This window comes from Leucoraja erinacea, chromosome 1 (genome assembly GCF_028641065.1).
Source record: "Leucoraja erinacea ecotype New England chromosome 1, Leri_hhj_1, whole genome shotgun sequence".
In the NCBI taxonomy this organism is placed as follows: Eukaryota; Metazoa; Chordata; class Chondrichthyes; order Rajiformes; family Rajidae; genus Leucoraja; species Leucoraja erinaceus.
The window spans coordinates 9,839,375-9,862,007 of NC_073377.1; the positions used below are offsets into that span (position 1 = coordinate 9,839,375).

The window sequence follows — 22,633 nt, forward strand, 5'->3', positions numbered from 1 at the left end:
GTATGTCTTTGTAGTTCAGAAAAAAAGCGGAGCACCCGGGTAAAACCCACGCGGTCACAAGGAGAACATGCAAACTCCTTACAGGCAGCACCCGTAGTCAAGATCTAACCCGGGTCTCTGGCGCTGTAAGGCAGCAACTCTACTGCTGTGCCATCATTGAGTGTATCCATTTTTTTTCATTGAACTAATTAACGGCATCTCACAGTGAAATTTATTAAAGTGTATCTTGGAGCTGAAATCTGATGTATTGTTATGAAATTAACTTGTTTTCTGCTTTCTGTTGAATAAGTGTTCAAGTTATGATGGAGAGGTCAAATCTAAAATCTGCGACAGTCAAATTGGAGAATAACTTCCACGCGCTGACTGAGGCAGCCAGCAAACTGGAGAACAGACTGGTGGAATTTCTGATTCAAAAGTGTAAGTTCAGATCTTGTTCATTGATTCACCCGAACCAACTTCATTTGTGTTCTTAGTGTTTAAAATATGCTCCTCCTTGGCAGAAAAAATGAAGAACAGTAGACAATATTCAGGGTAGACACAAAATGTTGGACTAACTCAGCGGGACAGGCAGCATCTCTGGATAGAAGGAATGGGTGTCATTTTGGGCCAAGATCCAGGTCTGACTGAGAGTCTCGATCCAAAATGTCATCCGTTTCTTCTATCCAGAGATGCTGCCTGTCCTGCTCAGTTACTCCAGCTTTTTGTGTCTATGGTCTAACCAATGCCTATCTTAATGCAACAAGATTTCCTGAAATCCTGACAAGATTCATACAAGAAATGACCCTTTTTGTAAATGGGGAGAGGGTTCAGAAATCAGAGGTGTAAACCTGCTGGTGCAGTTTAACAATAACGTTAATTTGTTGGTTGAGTCGGTAGTAAAAAAAGGCAAATGCAATGTTAGCATTCATTTTGGATCTAACGTTGAGGGTTTATAAGGCATTGGTCAGGCCACATTTGGAATATGGTGAGCGGTTATGGGCCCCTTATCTGTGGAAGGATGTGCTGGCATTGTTAAGGGCCCAGAGGAGGTTTACGAGAAAGATCCTGGGGATGATTGGGCTAATGTATGAGGAGCGTTTGAAGGTTCTGGGACTGTACTCGCTGGAATTGACAAGGATGTGGAGGGGGGATCTCTTGAACTTTCCGAATAATGAAAGGCTTGGATAGAGTGGATGTGGAGAGGATGTTTCCAGTATTGAGAGAGTCTAGGACTAGAGGGCACAGCATCAGACTAAAAGGATGTACCTTTAGAATGAAGTTGAGGAGGAATTTCATTAGTCAGAGGGAGGTGAATCTGTGGAATTCATTTTTTAAATATTTCAAAATAGACTTTCTTCGAGAAATAAATATGTACAATACATGATCCTAACAAAACTCCACCCGACATTCTCGGAGACTATACATACATACAGTACAGTTTCCCCAAATCACAATATTTACCCCACACCCTTGCCACATGTGGAATCCCTTCCCTTACTTTGAGGGGTGTCTCCACCACACCCTGCCCCCCATGTCCAGCAGCAGAAGGAATCTAGACTGTGGTCCTCTGTGGAATTCATTGCTACATATGGCAGTGTCATATTGAGTATTTTGAGTACATATGGCAAGTCATTGAGTATTTTTAAAGCGGACATTGATAGGTTCTTGATCATTTCATTGCACCTTCGGGTGCATGTGACGAATAACATTGACTTAGACTTGGACTCTGACTTTGATTAGTAAGGGTGTCAAAGGTAGTGGGAAAAGGCAGGAAAATGTAGTTGAGAGGGAAAATAGATCAGCCAGATCAAATGGCAGAGCAGATTTGATGGGCCAAATGGCCTAATTCTGCTCCTATGTCTTATGATCTTCAAACACCAGGACTTTAATCTTCTGATTAATGGGAATTATCCCTTGGATGAACTAATATGTAATTGACAGGGCAGCAACAATAATTCATTGCATATATTTATTGCATTCAGCCATATCTTAAACCTGAGGGATTGCTGTTAATTGACTGGTATCGACACTTCATTGCAGAAATGGACAATTAATAGGCAGATATAAATACTAATAGTTTAAATGCTCATCCGCCTAGGTCACCACACATACGCAGATAACAGGCAGTTAATTAGTAAAATTATCCTTGTCATGCTTAAATCAGCTTAGTATTAATTAAATTTGTAAGTACTTACATGGAACTGCAGATGGTGGAATCTTGCAAGGAATACAAAGATTCAGATTCAATTTTAATTGTCATTGTCAGTGTACAGTACAGAGACAACGAAATGCAAAGAGTTAGAGTAACTCAGTGGTTCAGCCAGCACCTCTGGAAATCTGAAGAAGAATGGAGAACCAAAATGTCATCTAACCATGTCCTCCAGAGATGCTGCCTGACCCACTGAGTATAAGAATTGACAAACTCTTACAATGAGTTGATAGCCAAAAATGAAGGCAGCCTTTCAGTACATGTATTCAGAAGGACACTGCAGTAATCTATAAGCAGATCCCATGTTTCTCCAGCAGATATCATTCCATGTATAGACACAAAGTGCAGGAGTAACTCAGCAGGTCAGGCAGCTTCTCTGGAGAAAAAGGATGGGTGACGTTTCAGGTCGGGACCCTTCCTCAGATCGACCCAAAAAACATCACCCATCCTTTTTCTGCAGGGAAGCTGCATGACCCGCTGAGTTACTCCAGCACTTCGTGTCTGTCTTTGGTATAAACCAGAATCTGCAGTTCCCTTCCACACACGTCATTCCATGTATGTAGTACTGACAACAACTTCCTGACATCCCAGTCTAAGGTTATGTCTGTATCACAGGACGTAAACAACAATCCTTTTCTGAATGCTTTGTCACCTAGTATAAACTCAGCCCAGTCTTCTCTTTTGGAAAGCTGAACGTCCAAACTCTTCCTGCCTTTCCTCACGTCTCTGACTGGTTAATCAGTCGGATAGCCTTTTCTAAATTGCCTGGAGAAGTTGTGAAATGGACTGGGATTAAGAATGGATTTTGGCCCATTTGCCGCAGTCACCTGATACCTTGCCTGCAGACACAAATACCATTCGGGCTGGCAGAGCAAAACAAAAAAAAAATCCTGTCAGAAGCAGGTTGCCTGTTCTTTGTTGCCAAATGTTAGCCGCCTGCACTCAGGGTTCTTGGGCAAGAAGCAGGCGGGTGGGTCGCCAGCAGGGATGTGGAACGGTCCCATTTTGTCTGCCAGTTGTCTGGCCAGCTGTGTAGCAGTGATCAGAGCTCCTGGACAATTACCAGCTGGGATAGAGCTTTGGTGAGCATTCTGCGCTTCAGGGAGGGAGGGTGGGGGAGTCTGGTCGTACATTTGTCCACATGCTCAGTGGAGTATCCCCACCTCTAGAACCTGTCTGAGCAAATGTCAGACAAGCTACAGACACATTATAAATTCCATGAGCCTTCCCCAGGCTCCTGTGAGCCACAGGCTTTAGACTTTAGAGATACATCGCAGAAACAGGCCCTTCGGCCCACCGAGTCCACCCCGTCCAGCGATCATCCGTATACTAGTTCTATCCTACATACTAGGGTCAATTTACAGGGACCAATTGAACTACAAACGTGCACGTCTTTGGAATGTGGGAGAAAACCAAAGAAAACACACGCAGTCACTGGGAGAACGTACAAACTCCGTACAGACAGCATTCGTAGTCAGAATAGAACCCGGGTCTCTGAAGCTGTAAGGCAGCAACTCTACCACTGTATCACTGTGCCACCCCATAACAACTATCTGATTGTAGTTCCAATATTAGATAACTAACCTACAAATAACCTCTTTTTCATCCCACATTCCTTCCTTCCCCTTCCCTTCCCTTCCCTGTGCCCCACCTGAATGCACACTCATTGCTCCCCCCCCCCCCCCCCCCCCCCCTTTCTTCGACATATTCCTTCATCTGTCTTCACCATTCTTACTTTTTCTAACCTTACACATTATCTCACACTTTTTTGTCTTTTCATCTCTGGTCTTTGTCCGACCATCTGCCTATCAAACCCATCCCCCTCACCTGTATCCACCCATCACTCGTCAGAACTTGTTGTGGCCTTCCTCTCTTCCAACTTTCTCCCCCTCACACCACAATCAGTCTGAAGAAGGGTTCCCAACTCAAAACACCACCCATCCATGTTCTCCAAAGATGCCGCCTGACTCGCTGCGTTACTCCAGTACTTTTGTGACTTTTTTTGTAAAACAACAGCTGACCTCCTTCTGAGTACAATAAAAATCAAAATGGCCTCCAACAGAAATGCTGGAAGAAGCCGATCAAACAGCATCTGTAAAAAGAGAAACGACTATAGACTTCAGGTCAACTATTCTTCCTCAGAAATAGCATCTTTTACAGACATTTTACTCACTTTTTGAGAAAGGAATCATTGTAATCATGCAAAACGTGTTCATGGTGCAAAATATGCTATTGTTATTGGTGCTGGGAAATGGGGTCAAGGAAAGAGGGTTCACATCCCAGCCCTGTTTCCACCAATCTTTCCACCAGCTCTGGCTGAACAACTTCTAATCTTGTGTGGACTCGACAAGGACAAGACTGGGAAATTAGAATCATAGAGTCAAACTGGGGTGGGAGATTGCAAACTTCACTTGGTAGGCCCTGTTTCGACAAATGCAAACAACCTGCTGGACACATTCAAATAAGATCAAATAGAACAAGTTGTCCTACAACTTTAGGCTGTGCACGCCATACACAAGAAGAAAGTCATACAGCACAGAAAGAGGCCTGAAAAAGGGTTTCGGCCCGAAACGTCGCCTATTTCCTTCGCTCCATAGATGCTGCTGCACCCGCTGAGTTTCTCCAGCAATTTTGTGTACCTTCGATCTTCCAGCATCTGCAGTTCCTTCTTGAACACAGAAACAGGCCCTTCAGCCCTACCTGTCTATCCTGATCAAGATGCCACATAGAAACATAGAAACATAGAAAATAGGTGCAGGAGGAGGCCATTCGGCCCTTCGAGCCAGCACCGCCATTCATTGTGATCATGGCTGATCATCCCCTATCAATAACCCGTGCCTGCCTTCGCCCCATATCCCTTGACTCCACTAGCCCCTAGATTTAACTCTCTCTTAAATCCATCCAGCGACTTGGCCTCCACTGCCCTCTGTGGCAGGGAATTCCATAAATTCACAACTCTCTGGGTGAGAAAGTTTTTTCTCACCTCAGTCTTAAATGACCTTCCCTTTATTCTAAGACTGTGGCCCCTGGTTCTAGACTCAACCAACATTGGGAACATTTTTCCTGCATCTAGCTTGTCCAGTCCTTTCATAATTTTATATATTTCTATAAGATCCCCTTCATCCTTCTAAACTCCAGTGAATACAAGCCTAGTCTTTTCAATATTTCCTCATTTGACAGTTCCGCCATCCCAGGAATCAATCTCGTGAACCTACGCTGCACTGCCTCAATCACAAGGATGTCCTGCCTCAAATTAGGAGACCAAAACTGTACACAATACTCTAGATGTGGTCTCACCAGAGCCCTATACAACTCCAGAAGAAGTTACTGGCATCATCTACGCCAGTCCCACCTACCCATGTTTGGTCCATACTCCTCTAAACTGTTCCTATCCATGAGCCTGTCCAAATCTCATGTTGTTACAGTACCTGCCTCATCTACCTTCTCTGGCAAAACTTAGTTTGTGAAGAAGCAAATTCTTCTTATCACTGCCAATAATTAATGATAGTCGTTTGATAGCTTGTTCTTCTGGCCTTAAAGGAAGTTGCATTTTTTGGCACCTTCTGCTCTTATCAAATGGAGTGAGAACAAGTTGTCCTCGACCATAAGGGACTGCCGAAGAAGGGCAATGAACAACAATCTAGGGATGCACAAAAACATAGGAAACAAACTGAAACTTTCAAAAACTCCGAAAGCGGAGACGAAGGGGGAATGGTGAGTTTGCAGCCTGCACGGGTCTCAGCAATTGGCATCTTCTCTAGTTAATGGACCATTGCTTGTCTGCTTAATACACTGAGCTAGACATTTGTCAGGGCATCTTTTGTGCATCGAGGACAAATTTCTCCACCACGGTCTATGATATTTAGTTTTCTAAGTTTAGTTTAGTTTAGAGATACAGTGCAGAAACAGGCCCTTCGGCCCACCGTATCCGTGCCAACCAGTAATCTATGCACGCTAATACTTTACTACATACACATAGAAAGATAGAAACATAGAAAATAGGTGCACTCTGACCAGATTTCCCACCATTGACTCCACTTCAATTTGCCTCGGAAAAGCAGCCAACATAATCAAAGACCTGTCCCACCCCACACATTCCTTCTTTTTCCTGCTCCTGTCTGGCAGAAGGAACAGAAGCTTGAAAGCACACACCACCAGCGTCAGGTCTCTGTACGTCTTTGGAGTTCGGGAGGAAACCGGAGATCCTGGAAAAAACGCACGCAGGTCGCGGGGATACATAGCTACATAGATACATAGACAACAGGTGCAGGAGTAGGCCATTCGGCCCTTCGAGCCAGCACCGCCATTCAATGTGATCATGGCGGATTATCCACAATCAGTACCCTGTTCCTGCCTTCTCCCCATATCCCTTGATTCCACTAGCCCTAAGAGCTCTGTCTAATTCTTTTTTAAATGCATCCAGTGAATCAGCCTCTGCTGCCTACTGAGGCAGAGAATTCCACAAATTCACAGCTGTCTGGGTGAAAAAGTTTTTCCTCATCTCAGTTCTAAATGGCCTACCCCTCATTTGTATACTGTGGCCCCCTGGTTCTGGACCCCCTCCAACATCTAGCACATGTTTCCTACATTTAACGTGTCCAATCCCTTAAGAACAGAGAAGGTACAAACTCCATGCAGACAGCACCCGCAGTCAGGGTGGAACCCGGGTCTCTGGCGATGTAAGGCAGCAACTCTACCGCTGTGCCACCATGCCGTAATGTTCAACAGTGGGATGTGGGTCACGTTGGCTTGGTTGCAATAGTGCCACTCTCTTTTGGTGAACGTATGGACTTTACTTTCTAATGTGTTCCAGCTTGATTCCTGTGCATTAATTCCCATCTTTCATAACGTTGCTCATCCTCCTAATAGTTCTAGATATTATTGGGAACTGTTCTTTCCAGTTGTGGATTGATGGTTCTAATATCACATAATGTACAGTCCTTCAACTTGTTATTAAATGTCACTAATGTGAAGCAATCCAAAGTCACACTGCAGATTTGGTTCTTCCCTTTTCAAAGAACTGTTTCCATCAATCCCAGCCTCATCTTCTTTGGTTTCAAAGACACGTTTGGTCTAGCAGTTTAATTTCTATTGGTTTGTTCCTGTTAATCATCTTCAGCAGTTCCCCTTGTAGACTTGAGGTGAAAATCCAAGTCAACTGAAAGTACTGAAGAACCATCTTCCATCTGTTCATTGACGGCTGGATCGTAGCTGATAGCTGCAAATACACGCGTGCCCATTCCTCACTCTGTGCACTTCATTTGTGTAATAAGATCATTCTCAATAGAAGTCTCGAGCTGTTCCACCCCCGCATGGATACAGTCGATACAAGGAACAAAGACCCTTCCTTGGCCATCTGTTGCCGGCCCTGCTTTGTTCTGGCCTTTTCTTACCTCCAGTTCCCTCCCGTCTACTTGCAGTCTGAAGAAGGGTTCCAACCCAAAATGTCACCCATGATTTTGTCTCCAGAGATGCTGCCTGACTCGCTGTGTTACTCCAGCACTTTGTGTCTAACTTTGATATAAACCAGCCTCAGCAGTTCCTTTCTACACAAAGAGCAATGTAGATGACTTTAGCATCAGTCCGTTCTGTGTGTCCTGCTATTTAGCTCAGTGTGGTGGGTTGAGACCTGTTAAGGCACTTTCAAGAATTAAGACTGTTGAATTGTTATACGGACTAGCAACAGAACAATGAAATTCTATAATGGGAACTGTTCCCAAGGGAATATTAAACACACACTCTATTACTTTCTATTAAAACAACCTCCCTTTTATAAAGTTGCATAACTTTAAAGTGCGACACAGTGGTGCAGCAGTAGAGTTGCTGCCTTACAGCAACAGAGACCCGGGCTTGTCTATGGGTCTTTGTCTGTACAGCGTTTGCACGTTCTCCCCATGACCTGCGTGGGGTTTCTTCGGCATCTCCGGTTTCCTCCCACATTTCAAAGACGTACAGGTTTGTAGGTCTATTGGCGTGGTAACATTGTAAATTATCCCTAATGTGTATAAGATAACGTTAATGTGCGGGGATCGCTGGTTGGCGCAGACTCATTGGGTCGAAGGGCCTGTTTCCCTGCTGCATCTCTAAAGTAAATTAAAACTAAACTAAACCGTTTTGTTGGTAGAAAAAAGACAGCATATATTGCAGGACATCAATCGTAGTCTTTCTTCTGTGATTCGGTGATTCTATGCAGCATTGATGGTTACCATTCAGTCCACCATGTCCATGCTAGCTCTTTATGAAGGCAATCCAACTGCTCCCACTTGTCATTTCTAAACTCACACAGGCCAATAATTGTGTCTTCAATCTTGTTTCATTGGTAATGCATCAAGCCCATAACATCTCACTTACCCACCACCACAACCCCCAGTAACAGAAAACATATTCATTTCTACCCCCCTCCTTCTTTTGGCAATTATCTTAAAATGTAAAAAATCATGAGAGGAATAGATTGAGTAGATGCACAGTCTCTTGCCCAGAGCAGGGGAGTCGAGGACCAGAGGACATAGGTTCAAGGTGAAAGGGAAAAGATTCAATAAGAATCCAAGGGGTAATTTTTTCACACAAAGGGTGGTGGTTGTATGGAACAAGCTGCCAGAGGAGGTCGTTGTGGCTGGGACTATCCCAACATTTAAGAAACCATTAAACAAGTACATGGATCGGACAGGTTTGGAGGGATATGGACCAAGCGCAGGCAAGAGGGACTAGTGTAGATGGGACATGTTGGCCGGTGTAGGCATGTTGGGCTAAAGGGCCTGTTTCCACACTGTATTACTCTATGACTATGATTTTGGATTTTTCTCCTGTTAACATGCAGTGTTGACATCCGTGGTAGGACGTGTTTTCACAGCTGATTTTGACTCCTTTCATTCCGAGTCCCTCCCAATCTAACACTGAAGCGATGTCAAATAGAAATCGAACTCCTGGATTCCTTAGCTCCATATCTGCATATTAACATAGAAACATAGAAACATAGAAATTAGGTGCAGGAGTAGGCCATTCGGCCCTTCGAGCCTGCACCGCCAGTCAATATGATCATGGCTGATCATCCAACTCAGTATCCCGTACCTGCCTTCTCTCCATACCCCCTGATCCCCTTAGCCACAAGGGCCACATCTAACTCCCTCTTAAATATAGCCAATGAACTGGCCTCAACTACCCTCTGTGGCAGAGAGTTCCAGAGATTCACCACTCTCTGTGTGAAAAAAAGTTCTTCTCATCTCGGTTTTAAAGGATTTCCCCCTTATCCTTAAGCTGTGACCCCTTGTCCTGGACTTCCCTAACATCGGGAACAATCTTCCTGCATCTAGCCTGTCCAACCCCTTAAGAATTTTGTAAGTTTCTATAAGATCCCCTCTCAATCTCCTAAATTCTAGAGAGTATAAACCAAGTCTATCCAGTCTTTCTTTTGTGATATTGTCTTGTGTTTCTGTCTTAGGCACCCTAATTTATTCTTTGCAACCATACTCCGCCCAGAACCTAAAGACTTTGGTTTCCCGGAAATTCACACTTGGATTTCTTCCATGTAAAGACTGAGTAATAAATTAAATGACAAATTATACACTGCCCCCCATTCAATCTGAGTTCTTCTGTAATCTGTCATTGCTGTTAGTTAATACAGTTTACAGTGTTTAGGAGACCCACCTTTGACACAAACATGGAACCACAATAGCAGATACGTTTATCAGAAAGAGAACATCAGCATCTTCCTACATGTTCTCACAAACAAGGAGTCCTGTTTGATGTTTAAAAATTGGGGCCTTACTTCTCAGCCCTATGATTAATAACTCATATTCTTGATGGATATGAAACATATCCAATTTGATCTCATTCATCTCACTCGTAGTGAGGAAGTTTTTTGGCCGTAACTTTGATGAGGCTGGTCCAGGACAAATTGCTGGTGATATTTATTCTTAAGATCTTGAAGCTTTAAACCATCTCTACTTCATTAGAGGTGTTATGAGCAGTAACAAATAAATCAGCATCTCATCAGTTTCAGTGACTTTTTATTCATTTATGGGATGTGAACATAACTGCCAGGGCCAGCATCTATTTATATTAGTTCAGAGATACAGCGCGGAAAGAGGCTCTTCAGCCCACCGGGTCCGCATCGACCAGCGATCCCCAGGATCATGGAGAAAACCCACGCAGGTCAAGGGGAGATTGTAGAAACTCCATACAGGGCTTTCTTCTGCAGTTGGATAGGGCTCTGGTGAGACCACATCTGGAGTATTGTGTACAGTTTTGGTCTCCTAATTTGAGGAATGACATCCTTGTGATTGAGGCAGTGCAGCGTAGGTTCACGAGATTGACCCCTGGGATGGCGGGACTGTCATATGAAGAAAGATTGAAAAGATTAGGCTTGTATTCACTGGAGTTTAGAAAGATGAGGGGGGATCTTATAGAAACATATAAAATTATAAAAGGACTGGACAAGCTAGATGCAGGCAAAATGTTCCCGATATTGGACGAGTCCAGAACCAGGGGCCACAGTCTTAGAATAAAGGGGAGGTCATTTAAGACTGAGGTGAGAAAAAACGTTTTCACCCAGAGAGTTGTGAATTTATGGAATTCCCTGCCACAGAAGGCAGTGGAGGCCAAGTCACTGGATGGATTTAAGAGAGAGTTAGATAGAACTCTAAGGGCTAGTGGAGTCAAGGGATATGGGGAGAAGGCAGGCACGGGTTATTGATAGGGAACGATCAGCCATGATCACAATGAATGGCGGCGCTGGCCCGAAGGGCTGAATGGCCTCCTCCTGCACCTATTTTCTATGTTTCTATGTTTCTATGACAGCACCAGCATTCAGGATCGAACCCGGGTCTCTGGTATTGTAAGGCAGTAGCTCTACCGCTGCGCCACCGTGTCTTATTGCCCAGTCTTAATTGAGCACAGGGCCATTCAGACCATTTAAGAGGCTCCAAAGAGTTAATTACATTATTGGGTCTGGAATAACACAAGGTAAGAATTCCTGAAAGGGATATTAACAAACCAGATGGCTTAGGTTTATTATCATCAAGTGTACCGAGGTACAATGAAAAGCTTTGTTTTGTTTGCTGTTCAACATATTGGATATACCATACATAAATGCAATCAAGTCAAACTGAAGTACAATGGATAGAGCAAAGGGGAAGAAACAGAGTGCAGAATATAGTTCTCAGCATTGTAATGCATCGATTCCATAGACAAAGTGCAATGTCCACAATGGGGTGGAGGTGAATCGGACACTAGAAAGCTTATGTACGGACCATACAGAAGCCTGATAATGGAGAGGAAAAGCTGTTCCTGACTCTGGTGGTGTGTGCTTTCAAGCTTCTGTTCCTTCTGCCAGACAGGAGCAGGAAGAAGAAGGAATGTGTGGGGTGGGACAGGTCTTTGATTATGTTGGCTGCTTTTCCGAGGCAAATTGAAGTGGAGTCAATGGTGGGAAATCCGGTCAGAGTGATGAACTGGGCTACATCCACAACTATGCTGTCCCAAGCTAAACTGGGTGCCAGGGGTTATGGGGAGAAGGCAGGAGAATTGGGGTTGAGAGGGAAAGATGGATCAGCCATGATTGAATGGCATAGAATTGATGGGCCGAATGGCCTGATTCTGCTCCCATCACTGGTGAACATGAACCCCGCAGTATGGTCTCTATGGTGCATCTAGGTTTTTAGTTACAGCCTGATCACCATCTCGTATACCAGTGTTGGTTTGAATTCCAGATTTATCGTTAAGATTTAAAATCTCCAAGTGGCTGGGTGGAAGTTAAACCTTTGGCCCTCGACCAATAGTCCCAGTCTCTGGATGTTGAATCAATAATTTTCCTATTTGCTCTCCGGCCCTTGCATGTTATAATAGGTAAAGATTGTAATAATCTGGGGAATTCCACTATTGTGTGAATGGTGCCTTCTCATTGATTACCACTCCAGCTTTGGTTTAATCTTTCAAGTCAATAGACAATAGACAATAGGTGCAGGAGTAGGCCATTCGGCCCTTCAAGCCAGCACCGCCATTCAATGTGATTATGGCTGATCATCCACAATCAGTACCCCGTTCCTGCCTCCTCACCATATCCCTTGACCGCTATCTTTAAGAGCTCTATCTAACTCTCTCTTGAAAACATCCAGAGAATTGGCCTCCACTGCCTTCTGAGGCAGAGAATTCCACAGATTCACAACTCTCTGGGTGAAAAAGTTTTTCCTCATCTCCGTTCTAAATAGTATACCCCTTATTCTTAAACTGTGGCCCCTGGTTCTGGACTCCCCCTTACACAAGCAGAATAGGTACAATGAAAAATTTGCTTGCACAGCAGCACAGTGACATTGACTCAGACAAACACAAAACATGGATTAGAACACAGAACATAAGCCTGACTCTCAGTCTGTTGAAAGGTCTCGACCCGTAATGTCACCTGTTCCTTTTCTCCAGAGAAGCTGTCTGTCCTGCTGAGTTATTCCAGCATTTTGTGTCTATCGTCGGTGTCAGCACGTGCAGTTCCTTCTTTTTACGGCGGCAGGCGCGGGCACACCGCGACGCCCTGTGTCTCCCTTTCAAGGGAGATGCTAAAAATGCATTTCGTTGTCTCTGTACTGTACACTGACAATGGCAATAAATTGAATCATTTCATTTCATTTCATTTTTTTTTTCTTACACATAAATAGAAAAATACTGCACAGGAACAGGGGCTTTGACCCACAATTTGACAAATCCAGGGCAAAAATCAAAAAGGGCCACTTTTCAACATAATTGTATAAGGGGTAAGAGTGTTGTAAAAACAAGCCTGAAGGCTTTGTATCTTAATACAAGGAGCATTCGTAATAAGGTGGATGAGTTGAATGTGCAGATAGTTATTAATGAATATGATATAGTTGGGATCACGGAGACATGGCTCCAGGGTGACCGAGGCTGGGAGCTGAACATCCAGGGATATTCAATATTCAGGAGGGATAGACAGAAAGGGAAAGGAGGCGGGGTAGCGTTGCTGGTTAAAGAGGAGATTAATGCAATAGAAAGGAAGGACATTAGTTTGGAGGATGTGGAATCGATATGGGTAGAACTGCAAAACACTAAGGGGCAGAAAACGCTAGTGGGAGTTGTGTACCGGCCACCTAACAGTAGTAGTGGAGTTGGGGATGGCATCAAACAGGAAATTAGAAATGCGTGCAACAAAGGTAAAACAGTTCTAATGGGTAACTTCCATCTACATATAGATTGGGTGAATCAAATTGGCAGGGGTGCTGAGGAAGAGGATTTCTTGGAATGTATGCGGGATAGTTTTCTAAACCAACATGTAGAGGAACCAACGAGAGAGCAGGCTATTCTAGACTGGGTATTGAGTAATGAGGAAGGGTTAGTTAGCAGTCTTGTTGTGCGTGGCCCCTTGGGCAAGAGTGACCATAATATGGTTGAGTTCTTCATTAGGATGGAGAGTGACATTGTTAATTCAGAAACAAGGGTCCTGAACTTAAAGAAAGGTGACTTTGAGGGTATGAGACGTGAATTGGCCAAGATAGACTGGCAAATGATTCTTAAAGGGTTGACGGTGGATATGCAATGGAAGGCATTTAAAAACTGCATGGATGAACTACAACAATTGTTCATCCCAGTTTGGCAAAAGAATAAATCAGGGAAGGTAGTGCATCTGTGGAAAACAAGGGAAATCAGGGATAGTATCAAAACAAAAGATAAAGCGTACAAATTAGCTAGAACAAGCAGCCTACCAGAGGACTGGGAGAAATTCAGAGTCCAGCAGAGGAGGGCAAAAGGCTTAATTAGGAAAAGGAAAATAGATTATGAAAGAAAACTGGCAGGGAACATAAAAACTGACTGCAAAAGCTTTTATAGATATGTGAAGAGGAAAATATTAGTTAAAACAAATGTAGGTCCTTGCAGTCAGAAACAGGCGAATTGATCATGGGGAACAAGGACATGGCAGACCAATTGAATAACTACTTTGGTTCTGTCTTCACTAAGGAAGACATAAATAATCTGCTGGAAATAGCAAGGGACCGGGGGTAAAATGAGATGGAGGAACTGAGTGAAATCCAGGTTAGTCGGGAAGTGGTGTTAGGTAAATTGAATGGATTAAAGGCCGATAAATCCCCAGGGCCAGATAAGTTGCATCCCAGAGTTCTTAAGGAAGTAGCCGCAGTAATAGTGGATGCATTAGTGAAAATTTTTCAAAACTCTTTATATTCTGGAGTAGTTCCTGAGGACTGGAGGGTAGCTAATGTAACCCCACTTTTTAAAAAGGGAGGGAGAGAGAAAACGGGGAATTACAGACCAGTTAGTCTAACATCGGTGGTGGGGAAAATTCTGGAGTCAGTTATTAAAGATGGGATAGCAGCACATTTGGAAAGTGGTGAATTCATTGGACAAAGTCAGCATGGATTTATGAAAGGTAAATCATGTCTGACGAATCTTATAGAATTTTTCAAGGATGTAACTAGTAGAGTGGGATAAGGGAGATAAGGGAGAACCAGTGGTTGTGTTATATCTGGACTTTCAGAAGGCTTTCAACAAGGTCCCACATAAGAGATTAGTATACAAACTTAAAGCACACGGTATTGGGGGTTCAGTATTGATGTGGATAGAGAACTGGCTGGCAGACAGGACGCAAAGAGTAGGAGTAAACGGGTCCTTTTCATAATGGCAGGCAGTGACTAGTGAGGTACCGCAAGGCTCAGTGCTGGGACCCCAGCTATTTACAATATATATTAATGATCTGGATGAGGGAATTGAATGTAACATCTCCAGGTTTGCAGATGACACGAAGCTGGGGGGCAGTGTTAGCTGTGAGTAGGATGCTAGGAGGCTGCAAGGTGACTTGGATAGGTTGGGTGAGTGGGCAAATGCATGGCAGATGCAGTATAATGTGGATAAATGTGAGGTTATCCACTTTGGTGGCAAAAACAGGAAAGTAGACTATTATCTGAATGGTGGCTGATTAGGAAAAGGGGAGATGCAATGAGACCTGGGTGTCATGGTACACCAGTCATTGAAAGTAGGAATGCAGGTGCAGGAGGCAGTGAAGAAAGCAAATGGTATGTTAGCATTCATAGCAATAGGATTTGAGTATAAGAGCAGGGAGGTTCTACTGCAGTTGTACAGGGTCTTGGTGAGACCTGGAGTATCGCGTACAGTTTTGGTCTCCTAATCTGAGTAAAGTCATTCTTGCCATAGAGGGAGTACAGAGAAGGTTCACCAGACTGATTCCTGGGATGTCAGGACTTTCATATGAAGAAAGACTGGATAGACTCGGATTGTACTCGCTAGAATTTAGAAGATTGAGGGGGGATCTTATAGAAACTTACAAAATACTTAAGGGGTTGGACAGGCTAGACGCAGGAAGATTGTTCCCGATGTTGGGGAAGTCCAGAACAAGGGGTCACAATTTAAGGATAAGGGGGAAGTCTTTTAGGACCGAGATGAGAAAAACATTTTTCACTCAGAGAGTGGCGAATCTGTGAAATTCCCTGCCACAGAACGTTCTTTAGGCCAGTTCATTGGCTATATTTAAGAGGGAGTTAGATGTGGCCCTTGTGGCTAAAGGGATCAGGGGGTATGGAGAGAAGGCAGTTACAGGATACTGAGTTGGATGATCAGCCATGATCATATTGAATGGCGGTGCAGGCTCGAAGGGCCAAATGGCCTACTCCTGCACCTATTTTCTATGTTTCTATGTAAAAAAATCTAAAACTACTGCCTGAAGATGGGTCCCAATCTAAAACGTCACCTACCCATGTTCCCTGGAGATGCTGCCTGACCTGACGAGTGGCTCCAGCACTTTGTGTCTTTTTTTGGCTATCTAAAAGGCTGTTCTACACCATTATTTTACCTGTCTTTACCACCACCCCTGGCACAATGTTTCAGGCACCCTGCACCAACTGTGTCGTAACAACTTGCCCCGCACATCTCCTTTAAACTTTGCCTCTCTTACCTTAAAACTATGCCCTCTAGTATTTGACATTTGCACCCTGGGGAAAAGGTTCTGATATCTACCCTATCTGTACCTCTCTTAATTTTAAACACTTCTATCAGGTCTCCCCTCAACCTCCAGCTTTCCAGAGACAATGTAAGAACGCAAAATTAATGAATTCATCTGAAAGGTGATCATTCAGACAGTGCAGTATTCCCTCAGTACTTCACGGAAGTGCCGGCCAAATCATACATTCAGATGTCTGGAGCAGGGCCTGGATATACATTTTGATTTGAAGATGAAAGCTGCCTCTGAACCAAGGCTGACACTTTAGAATCAAATCCAGAAAGATACCTTGGACCAAGAAAGCTCCCTTCCCCCACGCCCCACCACTACAGTTCTGCCAACTCCTCCATACACCTTTGCACCCATGTGATATTTCTCCAGTTACCACATTAACTGTTCTGCATTATCTGAGCTACAAGGTTAATCTCATGCAAGCTGTGTGGAATGAGCTTCCAGTGGAAGTGGTGGAGGCAGGTTCGATTTTATCATTTAAAAATAAATTGGGTAGGTATATGGACGGGAAAGGAATGGAGGGTTATGGTCTGAGTGCAGGTAGATGGGACTAGGGGAGAATAAGTGTTCGGCACGGACTAGAAGGGCCGAGATGGCCGGTTTCCGTGCTGTAATTGTTATAGAAACATAGAAACATAGAAATTAGTTGCAGGAGTAGGCCATTCGGCCCTTCGAGCCTGCACCGCCATTCAATATGATCATGGCTGATCATCCAACTCAGTATCCCATACCTGCCTTACCCCCTGATCCCCTTAGCCACAAGGGCCACATCTAACTCCCTCTTAAATATAGACAATGAACTGGCCTCAACTACCCTCTGTGGCAGAGAGTTCCAGAGATTCACCACTCTCTGTGTGAAAAAAGTTCTTCTCATCTCGGTTTTAAAGGATTACCCCCTCTATCCTTAAGCTGTGACCCCTTGTCCTGGACTTCCCTAACATCGGGAACAATCTTCCTGCATCTAGCCTGTCCAACCCCTTAAGAATTTTGTAAGTTTCTATAAGATCCCCTCTCAATCTCCTAAATTCTAGAGAGTATATGGTTATATGGGTTATGTTAGTATTATTTCTGGTGCGGTTTTCAAGCAATGGACAGCAGCCATTCTTAAAACAGGACTGGCACTCATTTTATGGTCGTACAGATGGTGGTAACTTTCCTCGCATTCTCTTTAGACTGGCTGAATTCATTAGCAGATGACAAAATACGTACATTTACATTGTGCCTTTCATTATGTGATTGAGCAGGCTAGGACTCCATGGAGCGCATGAGGTTGAGGGGAGATCTTATAGAGGTGTATAAAATCATGCGAGGAATAGATTGGGTAGGCGGACATAGTCTCCTACTCTGTCCGCAGGGGAATCAAGACCAGTGGGTATAGGTTTAAGGTGAAGGGGGAAAGATTTTGCTGGAATCACACACACAAATGGAACAAGCTGCCAGAGGAGGTAGTTGAGGCTGAGACTATCACAACTTTTAAGAAACAATTAGACAGGTACATGGAAAGGACAGGTTTAGGAGGATATATGCTATACGCAGGCAAGTGGGACAAGTGTAGATGGGACATTGTTGGTCGGTGTGTGCAAGTGGGGCCGAATGGTCTGTTTCCACCCTGTATCACTCTATAACTATATAGCTCTGTGAGGACATCTCAAACCATTTTGGGGCCAATGAATACTTATGCACCAGGTCACTGGGGAATATGGGGAATGTGACAGTGGGCTGACAATGAATAGACAATAGACAATAGGTGCAGGAGTAGTCCATTCAGCCCGTCGAGCCAGCACCGCCAGAGTTATATATGATCATGGCTGAATATCCACAATCAGTACCCCCATCCTGCCTTCTCCCCATATCCCCTGACTTTAAGAGCTCTAGCTAAGTCTTTCTTGAAAGCATCCAGAGAATTGGCCTCCACCGCCTTCTGAGGCAGAGAATTCCACAGACTCACAACTCTCTGGGTTAAAAAGTTTTTCCTAATCGCCGTTCTAAAAGCCTACCCCTAATTCTTAAACTGTGGCCCCTGGTTCTGGATTCCCCCAACATCGGGAACATGTTTCCTGCCTCTAGCGTGTCCAATCCCTTAATAATCTTATATGTTTCAGTAAGATATCCTCTCATCCTTCTAAACTCCAGAGTGTACAAGCCCAGCTGCTCCATTCTATCAATATATGACAGTCCCGCCATCCCGGGAATTAACCTTGTGAACCTACGCTGCACTCCCTCAATAGCAAGAATGTCCTTCCTCAAATGTGGAGACCAAAACTGCACACAATACTCCAGGTGTGGTTTCACTAGGGCCCTGTGTAACTGCACAACAATAACCACAGCAATAAAATGCCATAAACACAAACGACCATATAACATAGATCGTGCCGTCCCTTGCATCTCCATACAGCTTATTATTAGCTATGTTGGTGGAGAAACAACTGTTGGGCAGGAGCTACGAAAGAACCTTCTAGAAAAAAAGTGCAAGGAACATAGAGACTGCAGATTCTGGAATCTTTAGCTAAAACCATAGAGCTGGCGGAACTCAGCAAGTCAGGCAGCATCTGTGGAGGGAATGGACATACGTTGTTTCTGGTTGGGACCCTTCTTCAGACTGATGGCGAAGGGGGGAGAAAAGAGAGGTGAGGGAAAGGGGTGGGACAACAGATAGTGAGTGATGGGTGGATCGTGGAAAGGAGGGGCTGGTGTCTACCTATCACTTGCGAGGCTTTGCCCCTCCCCCACCCTAGTTGTCCTGCCAGTTCCACTGTTCACATCCATATATCCCTTCGTTATCACCTCTTCCACAGCCAACAATGGACCATTGTGGGCTCTACCTTTCTTTAGTCATCGGTGCCGGCTCTGATTTGTTCTGAACCTTTTCAGACCTCTAGTTTCCCTCTCCCGTGACTCTCAGTGTGAAGAAGGGTTTTGACCCGAAACATCACCTCTTCCTTTTCTCCATAGATGTTGCCTGACCCACAGAGTTACTCCAGCACTTTGTGTCTATCTTGGGTAAACCAGTTTTGCAGTTCCTCCCTGCACACACCGCATCTGTGGAGGGAATGGACAGACAATGCCTTGGGTTGGGACCATTTTTCAGACTGATGGAGTGGAGGGGTCGGTGGGAGCTGGAGGCACAAAGTGTTGAAGGAACTTAGCACGTCAGGCAGCATCTGGGGAGGGAATGGACGGATGAAATGTTGGGTTGGGACCCTTCTTCAGACTGCTGAAGTGGGTGGGGTTGCTGAGACCCACAAAGTGCTGGAGGAACTCAGATGGTCAGGCAGGGAAGGGAATGGACAGGAGATGGTTGGTTGGGACCCTTCTTCAGTCAGCTGGAGTATGGGGGAGTGGGGGGAGAGGGGGAGAGAGGGGAGAGTGGAAGGGGAAAGAGCCTGGAAAAGAAAAGTAGGGATAGAAACACAGAAACATAGAAAATAGGAGCAGGAGTAGGCCATTCGGCCCTTCGAGCCTGCACCGCCATTCAACATGATCATGGCTGATCATCCAACTCAGTATCCTGTACCTGCCTTCTCTCCATACCACCTGATCCCATTAGCCACAAGGGCCACATCTAACTCCCTCTTAAATCTAGCCAATGAACTGGCCTCAACTACCTTCTGTTGCAGAGAGTTCCAGAGATTCACCACTCTCTGTGTAAAAAATGATTTTCTCATCTCGGTCCTAAAAGACTTCCCTCTTATCCTTAAACTGTGACCCCTAGTTCTGGACTTCCCCAACATCGGGAACAATCTTCCTGCATCTAGCCTGTCCAACCCCTTAAGAATTTTGTACGTTTCTATAAGATCCCCCATCAATCTTCTAAATTCTAGCGTGTACAAGCCGAGTCTATCCAGTCTTTCTTCATATGAAAGTCCTGCCATCCCAGGAATCAGTCTGGTGAACCTTCTCTATACACCCTCTATGGCAAGAATGTCTTTCCTCAGATTAGATAGGGGCAAATCGCTATAGTGGGACATGTTGGTTGGAGATGGGCTAGTTGAACCAAAGTGCCCGTTTCCACATTGTATCTCTGGCCTCACCCTCGTCCGTTTTGCCGCCACCGCAGGGGCGGTCAGCATCACTATGGACCCGGACACCGCCCACCCGAACCTGGAGGTGTCGGACGACGGCAAGGCAGTGTCGTTGAGTGAGAGGCCTCTGGAGGTGGTGCCTTCGCCCAAGCGATTCACCCAGACCACCATGGTGCTGGCCCACCAGAGCTTCGACGCGGGCAAGTACTACTGGGAGGTGATCGTGCAGGACAAGTCCGACTGGAGCGTGGGCATCGCCAAGAAGTCCATGCCGAGGAACGAGAGCAACAACCTGACCAACAGCCCGCTGGCCTGGTCCGTGTCCTTCCAGCAGCGCCAGTACCTGGCGTGGCACAACAGCATCTCCACGTCCCTGGAGATCACTACGCTGCACCGGCTCGGCCTCTTCCTGGACTACGATGCGGGCCAGCTGGCCTTTTACGATGCCAGCAACATGAACCCAGTGCACACCTTCTCCGAGACCTTCAACGAGCCTGTCTTCCCAGCCTTCAATCCGGGCAGGAGCGCCGACAAGACAAAGAAAGCCATCCTGATCCTGTCCGATGGTGAAGCCAGGAGCTAGGCAAAACCAAATTATTATTATTAGCTTTTAGATACCACGGGACGAAACACAAAAAAGATCCCGGGAGGAACTCAGCAGGCCAAGCAACCATCATTGATTGGACTTTACTGGACTTTGTCTTGCACTAAAAGTTATTCATGTTATTCCCTTTATCATGTATCGGTCCACCGTGGATGACTCAATTATAATCATGTATTGTCTTTCCACTGACTGGTCAACACACAACAAAAGCTTTCCACTGTACCTCAGTACACAGAAGGGTGTGGAGGCCAAGTCACGTTAAGGCAGGGATAGATAGATTCTTGATTAGTGCGGGTGTCAGGGGCTATGGGGAAAAGGGAGGAGAATTGCGTTACGAGGGAGAGATAGATCAGCCATGGCGGATTAGGTGATGGGCCGAATGTACTAATTCTGCTCCTAACACTTATGACCTTATGACATTATAACGTGACAATAAACTAAACTAACTAACTAGCATCAGTGGAGCGATGGACAGGAGGTCATTTCTCCATTTCCCTGCACAGAACTTGTCTGATCTGCTGAGTTCCTCTAGCACTGTCCTTTGCTCAAGATTCCAGCATCTGAAGTTTCTTTTGTCTCTAAAAATTACATGGGGGTGAGTTGTGGACTCCACCTCTGCCTCAGGTTCATGGTTAAGAGAGTCGGAAACAGTACCGTACGAAAACAGGCCCTTCAGCCCAAACCTCCTGCTCCATCCCCATGGAATTTTGTCTCATAGAACATAAAACAGTACAGCACAGGATAGACCCTTCAGCCCTCAATCTCCACATTGAAATAGATGCCAAATTAAACTAATCTCCTCTGCCTGCACATGACCCAGATCTCTCCATTCCGTACACGTCCCCATGTGACTATCTAAAGGGCCTGTCCCACCAGCATGCGACTGCATGCGGCAAGCGCGACCTAACGTGGTCGCTTGAGCCGTACGGCCTCCGCGGGGCCGGTCCCACTTCAATCGCCGGAGCCGTATGGAGTTGTGCGGAGTTGGTCCCGACATCGCGCGGGGCTCCAAAAAACTGACACTATACAAAAATTCCACGCAGCAACGGCCTGCCGGCCCGCAGCCGCCTCGACACCATACGCAGCATCTCGACGCCGTACGCAGCGTCTTGACGCTGTACGCAGCATCTTGACGCCGTACGTCACGCGCGAACTTCCTGCGATCTTCGCTCGAACTTCAAGTCACTCACTCGACCTCTGCGTCCGGTTTGGTCGCGCTTGCCGCATGCAGTCGCGTGCTCGTGGGACAGGCCCTTAAGAGTATCTTAAATGTCACTGTCATATCTGTATCCATCACCACCCCTGGCAGCTCATTCCAGGTACCCAACATCTTTGTAAATAAACTTGCTCTGCACTTCTCCTTTAAACTTTATCCTTCTCACCTTAAAGTTCTCCTTTAGGTATTTAGTGAATGGCCTTTTAGTTTATCTTGAATCTGTTTCTATCAGACCACAACAACCAACAGTGTAAAAACATTCCTCCTCCTCCTGCGCTCGTGATTTTAATGTTCTTCCTTGTCCTCTTGGTACCCGATGCTTTTGTGAGTGGGAAGAGTTTCTCCCTGTTTAATCTAACAAAAATAATTACCGTGTGAACAACTCTGTTAACCTTCCCTTAACCTTTGCTGCAGAAATGAAAACCATCCAAGGTTCCCCAGTGACTCCACATAACTGAAATCTCTCACCCCAGCTATCATTCTATTAAATCTCCTCTCCAAAGTGTTAATATTCTTCCTTAAGCCTTAATATTCCTCCTTAAAGGTGTTGCCCAGACATGGACACAACACTCCAGCTGTGGCCAAGCTAGTGAGCTTGAAGCGTGGACATACCAATTCTTGC

At 45.1% G+C, this 22,633-nt stretch overlaps 1 protein-coding gene across 1 annotated transcript in view; it reads left to right on the forward strand.

Moving 5' to 3' along the window:
• LOC129706586 (E3 ubiquitin-protein ligase TRIM39-like) overlaps positions 1-21,797 on the forward strand; it is a 35,039-nt gene extending 13,242 nt beyond the window's left edge. Inside the window, exons 2-3 of the mRNA XM_055650968.1 lie at positions 290-417; positions 20,227-21,797. Coding sequence (XP_055506943.1) covers positions 300-417; positions 20,227-20,774 — 666 coding nt within the window. The 5' untranslated portion in view covers positions 290-299 and the 3' untranslated portion in view covers positions 20,775-21,797. The remainder of the gene's footprint in view (positions 1-289; positions 418-20,226) is intronic.
• Positions 21,798-22,633: the final 836 nt, after the last annotated feature.